The 22,246-nt window shown below is 37.8% G+C and overlaps 2 protein-coding genes across 4 annotated transcripts; both read right to left on the reverse strand.

Moving 5' to 3' along the window:
• Positions 1–1,032: 1,032 nt before the first annotated feature.
• On the reverse strand, positions 1,033–17,087 carry ypel2a (yippee-like 2a). 3 transcript variants are annotated; one of them, XR_014604697.1, is made up of 6 exons: positions 16,856–17,075; positions 9,638–9,877; positions 5,525–5,568; positions 5,306–5,414; positions 3,663–4,021; positions 1,033–1,917 (listed from the first exon to the last, which is right to left on the reverse strand). XR_014604697.1 is itself a non-coding variant. In XM_084105181.1 (5 exons), exons 2-5 carry the CDS (start codon positions 9,743–9,745, stop codon positions 3,932–3,934), a joined length of 351 nt encoding a protein of 116 aa, XP_083961307.1. In that variant the 5' UTR covers positions 9,746–9,812; positions 16,856–17,087; the 3' UTR covers positions 2,529–3,931. The 3 variants fall into 3 exon arrangements, 2 of the variants coding, with proteins under 2 accessions (XP_083961307.1, XP_083961306.1); XM_084105181.1 differs by lacking the exon at positions 1,033–1,917 and having other exon boundaries at positions 2,529–4,021; positions 9,638–9,812; positions 16,856–17,087; XM_084105180.1 differs by lacking the exon at positions 1,033–1,917 and having other exon boundaries at positions 2,529–4,021.
• Positions 17,088–17,642: 555 nt separating this feature from the next.
• smg8 (SMG8 nonsense mediated mRNA decay factor) lies at positions 17,643–21,957 on the reverse strand. The gene is made up of 4 exons (XM_084105176.1): positions 20,403–21,957; positions 19,179–19,324; positions 18,209–19,078; positions 17,643–18,086 (listed from the first exon to the last, which is right to left on the reverse strand). The coding sequence occupies exons 1-4, from the start codon at positions 21,925–21,927 to the stop codon at positions 17,874–17,876; spliced, it is 2,754 nt and encodes a 917-aa protein (XP_083961302.1). The 5' UTR covers positions 21,928–21,957; the 3' UTR covers positions 17,643–17,873.
• Positions 21,958–22,246: the final 289 nt, after the last annotated feature.

Consider the following 22,246-nt stretch of genomic DNA (forward strand, 5'->3'; position numbering starts at 1 on the left):
CGTTTAATTACCCTTTAGATATTTGTTAGCGTTTCATATCTCATAACTCATCCCATGGCGACAAACAAATGATAAACATGTAAAATGAGTATGAAATGGTCTAAACTGTGTAAAAGAGAGTGTCTCGGGTTTACTAATCACAATTTTGACTAAATGTTGAGATAAATGGAACTATAAAGCTTAATATTTCTTGTCTAACAGTTATTTTTGTTAGTTTCCACATATAGTCAAGCAGATTCACTCGTGATATCTTTATCTAGGCTTGAAAGGCTTGATAATATTGCAGCAGGCAGCATTGAGCTGTGTTTGTACACAGGTCAGAAGTAATCCATGTCCAAGAAATCACACACATGCACACATTGGTTGTCTGAAACCAGTGCAGAGATTACAGCATCCCTAATCCAAAGACTCTTATTGGGAACATTTGCTCATATGCATCAGAGTTAAAAAAAAGTGTTGGATATATGATTTGGCATCTAAAATGCATGACTGTATGATTTGGGTGCATAATTTTTTTAGTGCAACATCATGTGACAATGTCATTTAATATCAGGGTACTGCTTTATATTGGCTTTGGTGCGTCTGTCAATGTGGTTTGCTTTGGGTTATATGTATATTTGCTTTACTGTGTCTCTTCCTTTCTCTCTCTATCTCCCTCTATCACAGAGACACTCACTCAGTCTGGGATGGATATCACATTTATTTTTAGACAGTGGGTTTGTCCAGCAAGAAGCTTAGTATACATCATGTGGCTGAGGCAGACAGCTTTGGGGAGAGAGAGAGAGAGAGAGAGAGAGAGAGAGAGAGAGAGAGAGAGAGAGAGAGAGAGAGAGAGAGAGAGAGAGAGAGAGAGAGAGAGAGAGAGAGAGAGAGAGAGAGAGAGAGAGAGAGAGAGAGAGAGAGAGAGAAAGAAAGAAAGAAAGAAAGAAAGAAAGAAAGAAAGAAAGAGAGACCTGACCTCCACCCTATATCCCAAAGTTAGATACTGCTTTAAATGTACCATTCATACAATAAACCATAAAAAAACAGTGATAATAAAATTGTAAAGTATTTATTTTTCATGGTAGTATTTGTTTTACTGCCTCTATACTCAGTATTGCAGTTTGTTCTTAAATATTTACAAAAAAATTACACAAAAAATATAAAATGTCTGAATACGATACAGTATTTGGAATCAGAATATACAGTATATACATATTATAAGTTATATACATTATATATTACAAGTCAAATTATATATATATATATATATATATATATATATATATATATATATGCACACACACCTATACACACACACACACACACACACACACACACACCTATACACACACACACACACACACACACACACACACACACACACACACACACACACACCTATACACACACACATACATACACATATATTCAATTTATGTATTTTGATTTAATTGATTTTGGTGTAAATTGTGACCTGGAACATATTCTTAACAGATTTAATGAGATTCACCCTATAACAAATGGACTGTTTAATGAATTATCTAACATCAGTTGAGAGTTATACATGTATATTCATGACAATTCTATGTTTTTGTCATGAAATGTTGAAAGAATTATACTGAATGTCTGGAAAAAAACCCTTGTATAAACATGCTTTATAGATATCCATCTTCTTTAATAGAAAGCCGTCTCTATCATTAATGTGAAGCTGTTAAGTGCTGTAATAGATGTTACAGGGTGTTTATTTCCATCAGGAGCCTGAACAAAACAATGGATTCATGGTTTTAGTGTTGCCTGGGGGGGAAAACAATATTTGTCACTCACATGGCTGCTCCTAGTATCATGGTTATGAGAGCCTGCCCACCATCTGCTGCTGTAAACAATGTTTCCTGGCTCTGCCACCCCCAACACTCCCTGCTCTCTCTCTCACACACACTGCATGCAGAGAAAGTGTACAAGGTTCAGCATATACAGGCCTTAGGGAACATTTGAACCCTGCTCTCAAAATTCATATCCTAAATATTTGCAGAAACCCATGATTTACATAAGGCAGAAGTTTAAAAATAAGAATGAATGATAGCAGTGTTCTTTATAGGAATGCACACCACTGTTCAAAAGGTCGATTTAAAAAAAATAATTTAATACTGTTATTCCGCAAGGTTGCATTAAATTGATCAAAAGTGATAGTGAAGACTTTTATAGTGATACAAAAGATACAAAATCCTGTTCTTTTGTACATTCTATTCATCGAAGATCCTTGAAACCAAATGTTTTACGTTTTCCACAAAAATATTAAGCAGCACAATGATAATAATAAGAAATGAATCCACATATTAAAATGATTTCTGAAGGATCATGTGAAAATGAAGACTGGAGAAATTATGCTGAAAATTCAGCTTTGCCATCACAGGAATAAATTTTAAATTGTAATAATATTTCCCAATACTGTACTTTTGATCAAATAAATGCAGCCTTGGTGAAAATAAGAGACCTCTTCTGAGTGATAAATAATACACTCTTTAATGAAGACCAATGGCAAAAGGACATTCGTAAAATGAGAGCTTTATTGATATCAGATTAAAAAACTGATTCCAAAATGATCTCACACATACTTTTCTCCTTGAAAAAAAGAATCTGAAATTATATATATATAAAAAAAGTTGGAATTGGTGGAGCGGTACCACAGAACGATAAATACACAGATGTAAGATTGAGTGCTAAAACAATACATGATGACTGATCATAAATACACACTCAATAAAATAAGACATTATACGTTAACTTCCACAACACCTAAATCATTGAAAATCGACTTGTTCTGCACAAGACAGTACAACTGAACCAAACGACACACAACGATGTGACTAAAACAGAAAATCAAACTCAGTTTGGTCAGCGTATAGTATATGAAAGAGTCTTTGGTTGCGCCAAGGCTTTTTATTTACGAGCCCCTGCTGGATCACCTCGTTCGACGGCCACATTTACAAGCCGCCAATCTCGTTCTTCCGCAAAACACGTGGTGAGAAAGTCTGGTTTACCACATGATTTGTGGTTTGATGGCGGGAACTAATGAGACCGAATGGGACATCACGGGCTGTAAGAACGCCTCAGTTCCCTTTCAGAGCTGCTTTTCTCAGCTGCGGCTAGGGCTAAAGACTTGGCTCTAGCTAATGTACGCGACCTGTGCCCTATAAATGGCATACGAATGCCTCATTTACTCCATAATCACATTCAAAAGGAGACAGATGACAATCTGGAGAGGAAGTGTACAAACCTCTATCAAACGTTGCTACCTCCGCTATACGAAGTCAAAGACCACTGTGGTTGCTACGGTTTACCATACGCGTAACGTCCCTAAAACCACGTCAAAATCAATAAATATACGTATAAATAAACAACATGCAAATGATAAAGACAAAACTGGAAGAAATAAAGACACGTAAGGGAAACAAATGGATGACGCTTCCGTTTTAGTATGTTTTTGCCTCGTTTAAAACACGAATGAGTTAAAAGGTGCCGCGCTAAATGGGTTCGTCTTTCACCCTTCTTTTACCATGGATCCAGCCATTAGTTAAACCTGAGCGTGGGAAAAAACTGTGAGCTTGGCCAACCCAGAGGAAAGCAAATGTCGATTTGTGCCTCAATTTGCACTCCCTTGAATAGAATAGGAAAATACTCACTTAATATAAACACTTGGTGTCTAGCTGGCACACATTCGTCCAGTCAAATGCGTATATATATATATATATATATATATATATATATATACACACGGGATGGGGGTAGCACTGCTGCTGCTATGAACCTTGCACCCTCAAGGTTTAGAGGTGTGTGTCAGGTAGATAGATTTCCAGGGAGGAAGTTACAGCCAGATAATGAAACTAATTATTCATATGCTGCATGTCTCTTTCCAGCGTTATAGGCCATGAGGAGAGGGAGCTCAGGGTCTTCAGTCCCACCCATTGTCCTTGATCATGTGGGCCAGCTCGATGATGAATTTGCCCTCCTTGTACTTCTGACTACTTTCGAAGGCATGCTCCTAATGGAAAGAAGAAGAGGGAGGGAGAGAGAAAAACAGAAACGGTCAAGAGAACGAGCGTGTGGTCACCTCAAAGTCAAGATCTGTTGATCCAAAAATAATGGACAGCTGCTGGGGAGCTTTTCTGGATGTGTCAAATATAACACCTTTAAATAGCAATATTAGAAGAGATGTTTCACTATATATGTGCTGTAAAACAAGTGCCAACTTCTAAATCTATTCCGATATGCTTGTTCTTTAAATTGAAATGTCAATCATGTTAATTAATTCATTTGAAAATAGCAATGTCTTGAACACCTCTTTTATAATGAATTAACATTCATTTTAATATACGTGTTCAAATACTCATTTAAAGGCTGAATAGGCAGAATCTGAATGAATGAATAAAGCATTTATATAGTGCTTTTGTACTACTCTACACCCCAGGCACTTGGCACAGAAAAAAAACTGTATACATGAAAGTGTCCTTAAAGTATAAGGAAAATATTATATAAATATTATATTATATAATACAGTTCAGAAGTTTGGAGACAGAAGTCTCTTATGCTCACCAAGGCTGCATTTATTTGATCAAACAATATAGTAAAAATGGCTATATTTAGAAATGTATTACAATCTACAACCGTTTTATATTTGAATATATTTTAAAATGTAATTTATTCCAGTGATGGCAAAGCTGAATTTTCAGCATCATTACTCCAGTCTTCAAGTCTACATTTCTTCTTATTATAAAAGTTGAAAACAGCTGTGCTGCTAATATTTTTGTGGAAACTGTAATACATTTTTCCCCAAGATTCTTTGATGAATAGAATCTTCAAAAGAACAGCATTTATTTGAAATAGAAATCTTTATAAACTTCTTTACTGTCACTGAATATAAAGTATTAATTTCTATATAATTGAATGTCTTACTGACCCCAAACTTTTGAACATTAGTTAAAACCTAAACCTGACATTAAATAGAGTAATGTGAATATATATATCTTTTAAAGTGTTTTTCTGTTATGCTGACAAGACAAGAAAATTCAAAGCCAATATATTTAAATAATACTGTTTTGTCTTGGAAAGCACAACGTACTTAAAAGTAAAAGGTTTTCAGGAGTAGATTAGTGACATGGGAAGCAGGTCATGAGGTTGTGGAAAAGCCACTTAAAGTATCTCTCTCTCTCGATGAGTTGTGTCCGAGCCTCTAGCATGAGTTCAAACGTGACACAAGAAGAGATATGTGCATGTCCTGTGTTGAACGATCATGAGTGTTTTGTCTGAGGTGTGATCCAGAACTCACGTATTTCCAGCCCAGAGTGGTTTTACAGTTCTCACAGTAGATGTCGGCCACCGCATGGAGACCGGTCAGCAGTACCCTCTCCTCCGCTGGGCCACAGCCCACATTCACCCTGATCGATGAAAAGAGGATGTCAAGATTACATCAAAAATTCTGAAATGATATTTTGCTTGTTGCTTTACCACTTTGTATTGCATGGTTAGGACAAACTACAAGGCTTACACCGAGTTGAAGAGGTAGGCCCTGCCTTGACTCCCTTGAAAAGACTGCAAAGGAAATAAAACAGACAGAAAGATGATTGAATTGGCTGGCATATGTGTTACAAAATAACGTCAGAGTAATTTAACATAATTTACTTGTACTGTGACTGCCCAATCAGGTAATGTGTTGAAAAAAATCAAACTCCCTTCGCTGCTCCATTCATGAGGATAGGATTTCCCAGGCATGATGTAAAGCAGGGCCAGGGTCATAATTATGGGTGTTTGGAAGCGGTTTGGCCATATGAGCATGGATCAAAAGATCATTAGGGCGGTTTCATTTTGGCTGTGCTATACTGAACAGAATAGCAATGAAGGCTTTCTTTATCTATCTTAAAGGGATACTTCACCGTTTTTTCATATTAAACTATGTTATTCCCTTAACTAAGACGGGTTGATACATACCTCTCTCGTCTCAGTGCGTGCACTCAATCGCTCTGGCGTGCGATGACACTTTGATAGCACTTAGCTTAGCTCAGTTGACTTTTTACTGCGCCGCGTCGAAGTGCTTCCAACTTCAAGTGCTATTCCGCCATACATTATAGTTATCCTTTTTACCCGCTTAGAAAAGCACCACGTTTTATTTTGTGTCACCATACTTGGTTGTGTAACTACTCGTGTAACTGTATATAAATAGGGAAAACGTGGAGGTGTTTGGTCGCTTCTAACTTCATCTCTGTTTGGTCCCTAATGAATGAACTGAGCTAAGCTAAGTGCTATCAAAGTGTCGCCGCGCGCCAGAGCGATTGAGTGCACGCACTGAGACGAGAGAGGTATGTATCAACTCGTCTTAGTTAAGTGAATAACATAGTTTAATATGAAAAAACGGTGAAGTATCCCTTTAAGCCTAAATAACCTACCTGATTGAAACCATGGCAACAATAGGTAAACACTTGAAACATAATACATTAAACACATGAACATAATCATAAACTCTTTTAGAGTATGTTGGACTCATTTTCTGTGAATCATTATAAACTGGCTGATCCAATACATCAAAATGAATTAAATGATTCATTCAGATTCAACAATTCAGATTCAATGATTCAACAGATTTACACGATGGTTCCTTGGTAAAAACATGTTCAAACTAGGGCTGTCAAAGTTAGCGTGTTAATAACGCGTTAACGCAAAATCATATTAACGGCACTAATTTTTTTAACGCTCGATTAACGCAGCGCGTATTTTCTGTTTAACCCGTGGCCCAAAACCTAGTTGGAGAAATGGAGATACACAGTGTTGCAGACCCATTTAGCGATTTTTTTTCCCCTTCAACAAAGCGCCCAAACCTTATTTAGTTTCTGAGAATCTACCGGTACCGCCGGTACTGCTCTCTCAGCACGCACGCACGCGCGCCTCTCTCTCTCTCTCTCTCTCTCTCTCTCTCTCTCTGCGTCTCGCGCTGGAGAGAGGAGCAGCTCTTTAATTCAGTTAAACACAGAATTTATGTTGCTTCTCTAATTTTACATGCAAGTATAGCCGAAATCAGAGCACAGATATTGTCTTTATTTTATGTGTATTTGATTTCACCAGACGACGGCTCGATTATCAGGATTTTTTTGCAGATTAACATCTTGGAAGGGAGAGCTGGCTATGTCTTAATGGTTCGCGTTTCAGTCACCATTTCATATTCATTGCGTTGTTTGACAACAGAAACAGCAAAATATACCAATGAAAACAGTTTTATTGAGAATTTAGCTTCATCAAAATGGGCACAGAGAGAGACAAACTATAATGTAATAATAAATAATAAATGTACATTTAGCATTTTCAGAAGAGCTGCCCTGTCATGCAAAAATCTAAACATGTTTGTGTTAATTGCTCAGTGCAAAGAAAGAGAAGTAATGGGAACCTGGTATTTCTTTGTTCTTTCTCGACGTGTCTAATAGACATGAACAAGTTCTTTGAAAAACATCTATGACCTTTGAAACATGTCTCTTCATGCTCTATGTTGACTATGGTTTCAATAATAAACATACATTTGCATAAAGCATCCATATTTATCCATGCCCACGTTGATTAGAGTATTACAAACTTGAAAAGTATTAATTTAAGGTACATTTAGAACAAATAAAAAAATGTGCGATTAATCGCGAGTTAACTCATGACAATCATGCGATTAATCGCGATAAAAAATTTTAATCGATTGACAGCCCTAGTTCAAACACATTTTCAGTGTTTTCAGTTTTAGAGTAAATTATTTAAAAAGGATTTAAATAGTTTTTAACCTCAAATATGTTTTTAAACATTTTTAATAAGATGTGTACATGAAAACACAAGTATATTTAAAGAGTAAGGAAAATATTACATAAAAATTACATTATATAATGAAATCTAACATTCAAAGGTTTGGAGTCTGTAAGTCTCTTATGCTCACCAAGGCTGCATTTATTTTGATTAAAAATATAGTAAAATGTTAAAATATTGTAAAATATTATTACAATCTAAAATTGTATATACAGTATTTTAAAATGTAATATATTCCTATGATGGCAAAGCTGAATTTTCAGCATCATTATTCCAGTCTTCAGTGTCACGTGACACAATTCAAAAATCATTTTAATAGGCTGATTTAGTGCTCAAGAAACATTTCTTATTATTATCAATGTTGAAAACAGTTGCACTGCTTAATATTTTTGTGGAAACTTTAATGAATCGATTCAAAATGATGCATTGTTATTCTGTAATGACTTCTTGCATGAAACATTGAATCTATTTGGCTATGACTGTTGGATTGAAATGATATTTTCATTTAGTGTTAGTTTTGAGTAAATTACCTTATTTTTGTATTTAAGAGCTGTCAAAGTAACACATTAATTAATAATATTTAAATATGTATTTAGATATATTGATTACATGGCATTTTCAATTGTATATTTTTTCAATTGCGTATCAAAAATTAAAGCTATCCAAATGCTGTATTACGGTTTCTGTAATGGTTAAAGCAAAACATTAGCCTTCTAATGTACAAAACTCCATTAACCTACTTTAAGCTACTACATTTATTATGTCGTTCCATTCTGACCTGTATTTAGTATAGAGGGATTCGAACTAATTGAAATCAAATGATCATTTCACCCTCAACTCCGCCCTCAGAACCGCCTGTAGCGCTCTCACTTCCATTGAAACACAAGTAAGGCTTGTCAGACCGGATACCACTGGGTTTTATTTTGCAAACATAGTATGTGAACAACTAATGAATGTAGCAAAAACAATCTTTTCTAATCCGTACAATCTGTAAACACACACACACAGACAGCCAAAACCCTGGGCACAGAATGTAGTGCTGCATTATGGGTAGGTATTCATACAGAGACATGATTACTCTTACTCTTGGGGCACACAAAAGCCCAAACGATGACCTGCTTCCCTTTATCCTTGATTGTGTGACATGTACGCCAGGCAGCCGAGTGCCTTATCGACCCACATTCTGCCTGCACACGCTCCATGCGCAGACAAAAGGCAAACTCGCACGCACAATGTTCACATTAGGAATTACAGGTGCTATTAATAATCCTTGACACATATTTCTCCACCCACATACATAATGACACACACCTCACAAACAGGCCCCATATGGTGTTTTTAAAAGTGTGCCATTGGTGTCTGTGCACATGTGGTACAATGAATTTGTAACAATGTAGCTAACTAATGTTAACAAATAAAACCTTATTGTAAAGTGTTACCGAAAATATGTACACTACCGCTCAAAAGTTTGTGGTTATTAATATTTTTAAAATGCTTTTGAAATAACAAAATGCTCACCAAGGCTACATTTATTTGCTGTATTTTATCTGTATTTTAATGCAAAAACAAATGGTCAGTAATTAGTACACAGCATTGAAAATATACAAATGAGCTTTTGCCTTTTGTTATTCCATGATACATGTTAAACATTGTCTTTGATCATGTGCAACTTATTTAAACACCCCAAAAACATGTAGTGTTTCACGACCCTTTAACAGGAAGTCAAGCAGGATGTCTAAAATTAAAGCACTGCGTTAATTGTAACTGTCCTGATCTGAGGTTACGTACAGGTTTGATTAAGATACATGCTAAAAGAGACATCACTGACTACCTTTGAGATGAGCTCATCGTGATTGGCCAGGTGCGCTCGGCAGTGAATGCAGCTGTAGGTGCGATGGCAGTTGGGCAGGTAGGCCTGAAAGGTTTTGGAGCGTGTCATGTTGACCGTGGCGGGGGAGACAGCACGGGGGCGGAGCAGGAAGGGCCGGGCAGTCCAGGACGACTCACTGGAGAAACAGTGGAGCACACAGGTGAGGGCCGTGGTGAAGCTTCAGGAGAGAGGAGAGCACACCTGTGAGGAACACACACACTCGTGAATATTATTAAAATCTAACATCATATATATTTTAAAATGTAATTTATTCCTGTGATGGCAAAGCTGAAATTTCAGCAGCCGTTACTCCAGTCTTCAGTGTCACATGATCCTTCAGAAATCATTCTAATATGTTGATTTGGTGCTCAAGAGTAATTTTTTTTTCAATGTTGAAAACAGTTGTGCTGCTTAATATTTTTGTGGAAAATTCAAAAGTTAGGGGTAAGAAAGATTTAAATAAAACAGAAAATAATATTTCATTCAGCAAAGACATTAAAATGATAAAAATGACAGTAAAGAAATTCATAATGTTGCAAAATATATATATATTAAATAAACGCTCTTCTTTAGAATTTTCTATTCATCAAAAATCCTGAAAAAATGTATCATGATTTCCACAAACAAAACAAAAAAACATTAAGCAGCACTGTTTTCAGCAAAATATAGCTTTGCCATTACAAAAATAATTTACATTTTAAAATACATTGAAAAAGAAAACAATTATTTTAAATTGTAATAATATTTCACAATATTTCTGTTTTACTGTATTTTTAATCCAATAAACGCAGCCTTGGTGAGCATTTTTTTCTTTCAAAAACATAAAAAATCTTATTTATTCAAAACTTTTGACCAGTAGTGTAGGTTCAGAAATCATCCTATTTATGTCATATGCATATTAACATGAACATGCACATTTACATATCAAAGCATAAAATCTCACTTATTTAAGATGATTTGTGTCAATAAGAGGAAGGAAAATAGTTATGAAAAAAAACATTAGGACTGATTTTGATGGATAAAATCAAATGTTACAAAAGCATAGCAGTCCCTTTAAGAAAATGTTGTAAATAAATAATGAATAAATATTAAATAACATTCTACGGTGTATTCGCACATTTTAGATGTCATAAATGATGCAGATTGATGTCCAAAACTGAGTGTACGTCAGCAAGAAACACAGACAGTGAACGCTGCAGACGTCATTCACAGGAACGCAGTGCAAATACGCATGAATCAGAGTATCTGTGAGCTGTTGTCTGACAGCTAACTGCGATTGTGTGGTCCCACGTTCATCCTGCCCTCGGGTTAGAAGGGGGCTGAGCTGTATCAGAGGCGGCTTTTTAATGCAGAGAGCTGGAGACCTGCCAATGACGTGGACTCAAACACACAGAGACAGCCAGATTTCAATGCTCATCTCTGTTCAACCGATTATTCCCTATTAAAATGTGCTTAGTTTAAATAAAACAAATCCATATATTATGACCAGGGCTTGACATACACTTTTTTGCTCACCAACCACTGTGGCTAGTGGTTTTCCGAAGTTACTAGCCACTCTGCATCTTCACTGGCCACAATTATGACATTGATACCATGGGGAAAATGCATATTTTAACATTATCTCATAATTTGGCAGTAGGTATATTAGGCTACTGTCACTTTAAAACCTGACGCACGGATCCATTATACTGATACACGCGTTTTCTTTCTCAACTGTTCACGTTCATTTAAAACATAATTGATTGTGTTTACGAGAATACTTGCCAAGGCCGGCATTTTTACATTATTTTATGTGTATTTGACTGTTTAGGAGCGAAAAAGAACTCAATTTAGTACTGAGCGGCAGCTTTATGTGCGCACACTTTGAATGGGAGCGCAAAGTCTGGGGGAATGAGTAAAATTATGTGCAAAATGCACAATTCCACGCCGAAATTCAGGCCCTGTAGCACCAACAATAGTCATCCGGAGCAAATGAAACGAGTGAGAGAGAGTGAAAGACCAGCTGGTATCGTGTATCTATTCTGCGGAAAATGAGTAGGCCTATTTCCGATATTTCAGTATTGATGTGTATCGAAAAATCTATATTTTTCACCACTACATTGCACTTAGTTTATTATTTCAGGTGCCTTTTTAAAAGACTACAATTGAAAAATTTATATATTCCCTGTATGTTCCCACGGCCCTATGTTCCCACATTTCTAAGAAATTTTTTTTTACTGAAATTTTTTTAAATTAGGCCCTATGTTCCCACAGCCCTATGTTCCCACAGTCCTATGTTCTCTCATTTAACTATGTCCCCTATGAATGGTAGGTTTTAGTGCTTGTGCTGGTACAGGGATAGCCCAATTACATCCCAGACAAGTCTCCCTCCTGTGAGGGGTAGGTTTTAGGTATGTCAAACAATCAAGCCTAATTCCCCCACGAAGGGTAGGTTTTCGTGCTTGTGCTGGTACAGGGATAGCCCAATTACATCCCAGACAAGTCTCCCTCCTGTGAGGGGTAGGTTTAGGTATGTTAGGGTTAGGGTTGTGGGAACATAAGGTTGTGGGAACATACGGCTGTGGGAACATAGGGCTGTATACAATTCAAAAGGTGTTATTGTCAAGCTCTGATTAAGAAGAAATGTTGCCTGGGAGGTAAAAAGGAGTAGTTGATGCACTATATTCCAAGCCATATGATGAATTTCTGTGGAAATGAGACCAAAATGTCACTTTTATTCAAATTGTCCCTACATTGTCGTTCTCAAATGCTTTATAAGTCATAGGTTATATGAACTACTTTTATGGTGCTTTGTTGTCCTTTTTGGAGCTTGACAGCCTCTGGGTCACTATTTCCTTTCAGTGTATGGGAAAAGAGCAGCGTGAACATTGTTCTAAACATCTCTTTTCAGTCATACAGGTTTGGAATGACATGAGGGTGAGGGTCATTTTTGGTTAAAATAACAACTCTTCAGGGTACACAAATGTGATGTGATTTCCTAAATCCAATGAATAAGAAATCTTGACTTATTTTGTGCCCTCCTTTACATCATTGTGGCACGCTGGCAGTTTTTCACTGTTGAGGCAGCAGCTTTGGACGAGATTTAAGGCAGAACTAATTACTAAAAGAATCCGCAGGCATCTCATTTAATTACCCAGACAGCTATTCGAGGGATCGAAAAAGGGCCTTGTGAGTGACATCATCAGATATTCGAATTCCAACCACATCTCAGCAAACCGACGTAATTATCACATAAACAAAAGCATTTGTTGGCTGTTGTGACTCAGCAAAGTCAGCAAAAACCCTGCTGAGGTCATAAAGCATACTTAGAAAAGGACAAATGTTTAAATGTCTTTTATAATTCCAATACTAATGAAAACACTAAACAATAAGGTTTCACTTGTTAACATTGACTACATAGTTAACATGAACTAATGACAAACTACTTCTACAACATTTATTAATTAATCTTAGTTGATGTTAACTAACATATTAACTAAAGTTAACAGATAAGACCTTATTGTAGTGTTACCATACAAGTAAAGCCAAGTGGCTAAGCTCACTCAAGGAATAAATTCTTTTTTTAGACACCACATGAACTCAATGAACTCAAATGAACTCAAATTAAATTAGACAACTCGACAAAAAAATGGCTGCAAACAAGGTTTCCTGGGAAGCTATTTGCAATTCTGTAATTACATTTGATTTGGCACAGACACAATCAAACAGGCCTTATAAAAGTACAGCCAGAGAGTATTCTAGACAGCAGCATGAGACTTGAAATCTGACTCTCCTTGGCATAATTAAGCACCATTGTGTTTGCTCTGCCATTAGGAACTCTGTATAATTTGACCAAATGATACAGCGGCATCATTTTCGACATCATTTCCTAATGCGACTTCTAACACGATTACATAGGATCCACAAAGGATGATGCGGTGTGGGTATAAAGGTGATGATACACAGGGCAACTTTTTGTGCAATGTTGCTGGGCAATGTTGCCGTCAATGGGCAACCAGATGAGACACAGGGCCCACGACCGATCTAAATTATCCAGATATAAATGTATTGCCCATTTTCAATGGGAAAGTGCCCAAGCAACAATTGCCCAGCAACATTGCTCAAAAAGTTGCCCTGTGTATCATCACCTTAAGGCTAATTGGAGGTTAAACGATTAAAGCAACACTAAGGAACTTTTCCTCTTCGGTCGCCCTACAGGTTGGAAGCGGAATTGTCCATTACCGCTGTCGTAAATAATTTCGCCGCCCGCAGTCTACTGTCGCACGCACACTCGCTGTTTATCCAGCACCGGCTTTGGAATGAACGATGTCCACTGACAAGGTAATGTTGCATGATTTCATGAAAGTATGATGTATTGCGACATCAGAAATGAATGAAAACTAAATAATGACTATTGTAACGCTTGACGTAAAGCAAGTCAAATTTGTAGTTTTCTTATGTCTCATTCGAACTACAGAAACGCGACCCGGTTTGGCAAACTTGCACGGTGTGGTTATAGCATATATAGGGCTGCAAAGCGAATCCAGAAGTGCCTTTCACCCTGTTACGACTTGATGAACCACTGATACAATTTTGGAAACATTATTTTAAGGTAAAAAAAATGTTCCTTAGTGTTGCTTTAAGAGGTAAATTTATGGGAGATGCAGGGGCTGGAATTCATTCTGATCTCGACAGATGAGATGAAGATAAACGCCTGTCGCCAATATAATTACTGAGGTCATAATCACAGAAATGGTGCCCACTCTGTCTCTGTCTACTTTGTCTGTTTACCATTCCAAATTAGTCTGGAGCAGACCAACCAAACACATATATAATGAACAGATCTCATTCATCAAGTGTTCAAACAAGGCTGATCTTTCTTCTTCTTCTGACTACACACTCAACAAACAAATCTAATACAGACTGCTGTTAAGAATCCAAGACTGCAGTTATTGCTTGAATATGAGGGGAAATGCATCTGCCATACTGATACACTCCTAAAAATAAAGGTTCCAATTGGGGGGTTTTGTATAGCGATGCAATAAAAGAACCATTTTGGGTTCCCCATTAAACCTTTCAGTGAACAGTTCTTAAGAACATTTTAATAATCTAAAGAAACTTTTCATGCTATAAAGAAACTTTTGTGCAATGGAAAGGTTTCATGGATGTTTAATGTTCTTCATGGAACCACCAATGCCAATAAAGAATTGGTGTATGGTGGTTAGATAACCACCCAAACAAACTATCACAAATATATAATCCTTGAGAGATAATGGTGTTTTTTTTGTTTCCTTTCTTGTTTATGCATGCATACAAAAAAATCAAACTGATTTCCCCCAAATAACTTGGGCTGTTTTCAATTGCATAATATTATTAAATCAATATCATCTCCCTCCCGAAGTATTACACTAACACAAATCAAACAAATCCCTGTTTTTAATAAAAATGTCTGTTATGTAACAATAACACATGGTGCAGCAGGTACATCAGCACAAAAATCTTCTTTCAATAAATGGCTTTGTTTGTATCCTTGTTTAAACTAGAACATCATAAAAAGTCCTGTGCATTTAAGGCAGTAAGAGGACATCTAAACAGACAACAAGGACCCCCGGACAGGTGGCGAATCCCCCCCTCTCTTTCACATAATACACAGCAGGCTGCTCCCATAATAGCACCTTTTTTTTGCTGTCCTTTGAAATCTGTCAGCACAAATATAAAAGCCCCTGCTGCGTACACACATATGCTGTGATATTTAGCTGACTTAATTGTCGATTATACATCTGATGGATTAACACTTTATTTTACAGTTTCCCTGTTAAAGTAATTACAATAATACACAAATACAGGCAGCTCTTCAAAATGATTTAATCCGCACTGCTTAGTAAATGCACACTCAATTATGCAAACACAAATAAAGAGAGACCTAACGTAAAATAAATGTTTCAAATGGTACATTTTTAATATGCAAGCTGCATTTGAGAGCCAAATACAGAGAAAATACAAATGACCTCTAAATTAATACATTTTATATTTAATAACATACCGGCTTTCTAAAGGCCGGTAATGCGAATTCATCCCCACGTATGATGGCACCTATGCAAACCTCTCAAGCTCATACGCTAACAGCACGAACCTACAGGAATACCCATGAATGTGCAATGCTAGCATCAACACTGAAAGGAACAGTGTTGGAAACAGAGAGGAGACGGAGGGATGGATCCAGGTCAGACGAGAGTGTATGTGGGTGTCAGTGAGCCAGCTTCTATGTAGGCCATAGTAGATGCCACCAGTCTGACGGTGCAGATGGCAGCACCAGCTCAGCACCTCTGGCAATCACTTCCTTGAAAACACCCAAAGCTAAACCAATTCAGAAAAGCCAGCTTTAAAATGACAACAAGCCTGAGTGTCTCTTACTTGTGCTGTGGTAACAAAACAGTACACAATATCAGTATGCAAAAAATTGAATAGCCACAATTTAATTTAAGTGATCTAGCCATCTAAGAACAATTGTTTATGTATAAAAATGGTAGGTAACATCATGAGTGTATTTAAGTACACAATAACATTGATAAACATGAACTTAATATGCAATGATCTTGAGGAGCTGCTTGCAATGTTATTGTAATTAAATAGATTAACATGCAATATGTGTAGCATGAACATTTACTATTTTATAAGACCATTTTCATGCATTTTTATATGCAAACCACACATATTTGCAAATACAAATTTTAAGTTAGTATAAAAAGTAAAATATAAATGTACTTATTTTAAATAAGCATTGTTAAATTCATAAAATATCCTTATAAAATGCAAGCAGTGTTCATGGTGAACGACACATGCATAAACGGTTATTTTTCCTGATACTTTTGTTGGTAGTGTGGCATTAGTGCCATACTAATTATGTAATAGTCTAGATACAATGCACACTTTTGGAACACAGATGTTAGCTATAATTATTGACATTTTAACTAAGCAATGATGGATTGATGTACTGTATATATTACAGTCTTAAATCCATAAGTTATTATTGTCACTACAAGTTTCATTCCAAACCGAATCAATAAGTTCACAGAATTTAAAAGGTTAAATTGTAGTGAGCTGTCAGACTGCACGATAACAAATAACGCACATTCCATTTTTAAAGTCTAACTTCCTATAAAGGAGCCACTAAAAGCATTATGATTGTACAGATAATACCTTTGAATGGAGAAGACGCGCAGGTCGAACTCTCTCCCTCTTTAAAACGGCACCTTCATGCAAAACAGGCGATGATTCTTCATAACACAAAGTTTGCAGGTATCTTCATCAGCCACGCACCTCGACAGCAGCACTCTGTAAATACAGCACCGTTGCGCATCGGGCCTCGCATTACAAGCTCCCAGTTTGATTGACAGCCAGGCCAGCCAATAAATTACATAAAGCGGCCTAGCAACAATACTCTGATTGGCCAACCTAAAAAGTGGACGGACCAATGAACGAACGCAGAAAATATACGGGCGAAAAACCAAAACATTCCTTATCTTTGTGATGTGTCAGTGGTAAGCATGATGATAAGTAATAAATAACTAAAAGCGAAAGTAAGTTTCAATAAACTTTAAACTCAGAATATAAAGTATTTTTAAGATATTACAATTGTCAGTCTGTATATTATTCTCACGTGCGAATGTCAAAGATGTACTAAGTCAGTTGGCAGATCATAACTAAATAGCGCCTCTCTGTGTCGTGTTTTTACGCTCTAATTTATATAAAATTGACGCTTTTTCACCAAAATAGATTCATATTGCAATATCCTTACTTAGGAACAAGTGTTTTAGCTTTTTATTAAATCTTATTTTACTCAGGTAAAAAAATATTTATAGCATAAACCTCAAAAAGGTGCAGAAAATCCAGAGTGGGCACTTTGTTGCATACACATTTAAAATTTTTGTAATTTCAGTTTTAAAAAATCGTATAGTAGTTTTGTAATGACATTGTTCACCACCTGTTTTGTTCTCACTGCATTTTTATTTATTTACTGTAAATACAACATTCCTTAATTTGACTGCTTGTATTTACAGACACTATTGTTTGTACAATTGTGTTAAAAAAAGAACTGCCACAAGAAAATGCAAAACATGGTGAAAACAAAAAACTTAATATCAAGAGAAAATCTTCTGTGTCCTCGTCCTATGGATGTCTCAATGGTGCTTTTAAGTGCAGAATCTGTGTTTTTTTGTTACTGTGGAATTGAACTAGTAGTGTTGGCACGCAGAACACCTCTCAGCACCCTGAAGTTTGCCAGCGGCTGGTTCTCCTTCGGAGGGTAGCATGGTCCACGGTCTGTCACGTAGGCATAAGGGAAGCGTAGCACCCAGAGTCCATCAGGTGGCAGCACCACCTCAGGTTGCTCCGGATGGAAGATAGGACAGGGAGGGGGACCTGGCTGGACCTAGGAGAGAAGAGAAGTACAGAATAATATACTTTAATGGAAAAAATATGGATAATATGGGTAGTATTCATTAATAATTTGAGATTTAATTCATTGTCTATGCACTTATTAACATATTGTACCTGTGGGTTTAGGACAATCTCAAGAGGAGCATCAGGAATGACGACAAAAAGACGAGCCAGCTGAGCGTAGTGTGGCTTGATCCCTCGTCCTTGAGCTGGAGAGGGAATGTATAAAGGCATGTCAGAATTTAAGCATCTGGTTGCAGGTTCCTTTGGTCCACCTTGCCCAAGCACTTTGACAACTTTATCAGGGCCAGAACTAAGGAAGCGGCGCCCTCTGCTGTCCTCATACTCGAAACCAACAAAAGCACGAGCTACATCATCACGTCTGCGCCCTCGTCCAATTCCTCCAGCACTGCCTCGCTTTCCAGCGGATGCTTTATTTGGTGCTGGCCAGGAGGCTGGGCCTCCGTCTAGAGGCTCAAGTGATCCCACATCTTCCTCTGATCGGCTTCGAATGACAACATCCCAGGGCAAGAGGAAAGCGGAGCCTGGGAGGAATCCAGGTTGCTCTAAACCGGTGAGACTGTTGTAGGCCTTAGCTGGACCAATTTTAACAAGAGACCAACTCGAGAACTTGGGCAACAGTCCTTTTGGGCATCCAGAATGAAGCATGCCAGGAAGATACTCCACAGTTGAGGGCTGTCTGTCCACCAAGCTTGGCCTCTTCTCTTGTCCTTCTGCTCCATCACCATAAGTTCCAAGGCTGTCCATTGACTGGCCCAAGCTAAGAGCTAGACTTAGACCTGTGCTATCACCAGGTGTGTGAGTGCTAGTCTCTTTCTCCTTTAGACGATCAGCTTCGCCCGATGGAGGTACTTCTACAGGTCTGGGCACCTCTTCACTGACAGGAGCAGGGTCGGGTGTGCTGGCTTGGAACACAGGGAAATTTATCCTCTCCAACTTTCCACAACATTTCTCCTCAAGCATCTGAAAACGAATGACAGAAAGACAAAGAACAGATTTAAAGCATATGTAATGAATATTTATGGTAGAAAAAACATACTGTTAAGTTTTTAAAGTTACTGACTTGATAGAAGTCGTAGTTGGCAGCCTGGATGTCAAATGGATCTTCTCTTGGAGACTGCTTCTTACCACAGTTACAGGAACTTGTAGATCGACCCCTACTATTGTGGTATAGAATAGGTGGGTTGTGGTCCATTTCTGGCTTTTCTCCTGCAATGTGAACAAAATAGAGGTTTAGAGATGTATATTCCATGATATGCTGTTGATTAACACAGAAAACAGATTAGTAACCTGAAACTCACAGTTTAGTAGTCAAGTCAACTTCATTTATATAGCACTTTTAACAATATAAATTGTTTTAAAGCAGCTTTACAGTGATAATAGGAAATTAAAGTAACATTGTTTTGGCTTTACAGAAGCTCTAGAATAAAGTTACTGTCCAGCTAAAGTTAGTTTTGATTGATTCACTTCCATTACAAAGATCATTAGTTATTAACTTAGGGGCCGCTTACATGTCACTGTTTAACTGAAAACAGAAAACTTTTAATGTTTTCTGGCCGTTCATTTGCACGACAACAGATGTAACTACAAATGGTAGTAACATAACATATTGACAGTTATGCACTTGTTTTGCACAATGAAAATCTGTCTCACATCCAGATTGCTCCAATGACTTCCATTTGACATTGGATTTCTGTCAGTCAAAGCGTTTTCTGTTAGTTTTTACAAACTGTGCTAAGAGTCAAAATAATTTTCTGTGGTAATGACAGCATTCCACAGATAATTCTATTCATGCATTTAGCAGACGCTTTTATCCCAAGCGATTTATATTTCATTGCAGAAATACATCGGTTCTTGCATTCCTTGGGAATCAAACCCACAACCTTGGCATCGCTAACACCATGCTCTAGCCACACAAACAATGTTCAATTCAGAACACTCTTTTAATTTTAATTTAATATCAGTGATGTCAAACTAACAGTATGAAATGAGCATCAACATTTGTTGAGGATCAACATGTCTTGGGAATCAACTTGTCAACATTTGTATCAAGTTTATTTATTGATAAACTTTATAACCAAGGTAAATGTAATGCAGATTTGTGAAGTAAAGTAAGAATAATCTAAATCAGAAAGAGCATGGTGCAAGCAGCAACACCAAGGTAATGGATTTGATTCCCATGTAACACATAAACAAAAACATATAGTTTGAATGCAATTTAAGCCGCTTTGGATAAGTTGCTTCATCTACCAAATGCAACTGTAATCTATTATATGTGCATCTTCACCTGGCTTTGGAAGCAGATGAAACTTGTGCACACAGTGCTGATCCGTAAGGCTGCGCTCCTCACAGAGCTGATGCCCGTTACTCCAGAACTTGTAGCAATCCTCATGGAGCTGTAAGGCGTATCTTTGAAAGGCGACTCCCCTTGCATGCTGGCTGTACACTCGCAGTGCATGTGCCAGTTGATTTTTGTGCACTGTGGTGGTGTAATTATGAGGAAGGTTTGACTGGTACGCGCTGTGAGCCAGGGGCAATGCTTTCTGACACCTGTTTTCCGAAAACTTCGCATCTGCGTCAAGGAACCCCTCCAGCACTTTCAGCTGACCCTGCACCTTGAGGGAGATCTCGGCTGCGTCATCCTCACTGCTCTCTATCATGACCTGATAAAGTCTATTCGCAACATGCACCCATTTGGAATAAGTGGGCAACTCAAAGTGTGATGGCTGCGGATTGCGACCTACACTGTCATCAAAACCTTTCTTGGTTAATACGAGTTCAACATGCTGAAACAGGAACTCTTTTAAAGTGCAGTCCACTAACTGCCCTCCAGAGGAAAGACTGCTTTCCACATTGAAGGAGGGCTGTCTGTTAGAGTGCCTCATCTGTTGGTACCGCCTTTGCCCGGGCACAGGCGGACCACCTTCGTTCTCTCGCAGGGCACAGTTGGACCGCAGGTGCCCTAGGAGCGAGCTGATAGGGTCCTCGTCTGGTCCTGGCACTACATATACAAAAGCCTGGTTGGCAGGAACTGTAAAGAGACAATTACTACTCTGGTTGGTCAGTACACGACTTTTCCTGAATATCCTGTATATCTGATCTTCCAGAGCATGCTGTAGCCGCCTTCTAGGGGAGTGTTTTTTGGGTTTATCTCCTCCAGAGCCCTCAGTCCCATTCCCACCCATGCCAGATGAGCTCACTCTGAGAGCTCCGTTCATCTGGAACACGAATAGCAGACGTGGAGGACACGGCCGGCAGTTTAACTTCCATTCCTTTGATATGGGCGAATCTTTAATAGCAGCGCGCAGCAGGGGAAGCGCTTTCTGACGCAGCGCGTCCAAAGCGCGAAACATCTTGTCGTAAGTGATGTCGAACGAACATGTGGGATGAACCAGCAGAAGAACATGGCATAGCGAGAAGAGATACAGAAGCTGCAAACAGTGATCCTTCTCTGCCGTTTTCCAAAACTCATGCGCTTCTGCATGACCCAGACCCGCCGTCAGCGACTCGCACGCGCGAATAAGCTGGCGGTTGTCTAAAACAGATGTTAATACGAGATATAGCACGCGGTTCTCCTGATTAAAATACGCCTGCATCGATGTTCCTCCACTCGGACTGTCAGTGTCGTCGCTCCCAAAGAGAGAGAAGATGTGTTTATCTGCTAAAGTGTTTATGAGAGAATCTTTGACTGATCCGGGTTGCATTGCGCTTTTCCCAAATATGCCCAATACGCAAACGCCCTCATCTTTGTCGTTGGGGTCTTCTATTATTTCTGACTGTAACAGCGCTCCAATATTCATGGGCACCGCCATTTTCTTCGGACAGAAACAAGTGGGCGGGGCCTGTGTTGAACTGAGCACAAAATAAGAGTCCGGGTGGATACCTATTTTTTTACAGTCTATGGTGGATACACGTTAATTTCCGTACAAAAAAAGGAAGAAAAAAAAGAGCGTAAACAGTAGTTTATGTCTTATATTTTTACAAATAGTGTTATTTTTAGCTAAACCTAAAAATATTAAATCATTTGCAGTAATGAAATAAAACTTACTAACTGAAATAAGTTTAAATACTAAGATGACAAACTGAAATCAAACTAAATGCTGAATATAAAAATGAAAAATGCTTTATAAA

Source organism: Abramis brama (genome assembly GCF_963993115.1).
Source record: "Abramis brama genome assembly, chromosome: 25".
NCBI lineage: Eukaryota > Metazoa > Chordata > Actinopteri > Cypriniformes > Leuciscidae > Abramis > Abramis brama.

What these genes read in the sequence shown, in the direction of transcription:
- ypel2a (XM_084105181.1), bottom strand. Translation starts at nt 9,745, where the DNA reads ATGACACGCTCCAAAACCTTTCAGGCCTACCTGCCCAACTGCCATCGC. An exon ending in ACGATGAGCTCATCTCAAAG is followed by an intron (nt 5,569 to 9,637) that starts GTAGTCAGTGAT and finishes TTTCCTTTGCAG; the next exon opens with TCTTTTCAAGGGAGTCAAGG. An exon ending in CCACTCTGGGCTGGAAATAC is followed by an intron (nt 4,022 to 5,305) that starts GTGAGTTCTGGA and finishes TCTTTCCATTAG; the next exon opens with GAGCATGCCTTCGAAAGTAG.
- smg8 (XM_084105176.1), bottom strand. Translation starts at nt 21,927, where the DNA reads ATGGCGGTGCCCATGAATATTGGAGCGCTGTTACAGTCAGAAATAATA. An exon ending in TCATCTGCTTCCAAAGCCAG is followed by an intron (nt 19,325 to 20,402) that starts GTGAAGATGCAC and finishes TTCACATTGCAG; the next exon opens with GAGAAAAGCCAGAAATGGAC. An exon ending in AGATTGTCCTAAACCCACAG is followed by an intron (nt 18,087 to 18,208) that starts GTACAATATGTT and finishes CTTCTCTCCTAG; the next exon opens with GTCCAGCCAGGTCCCCCTCC.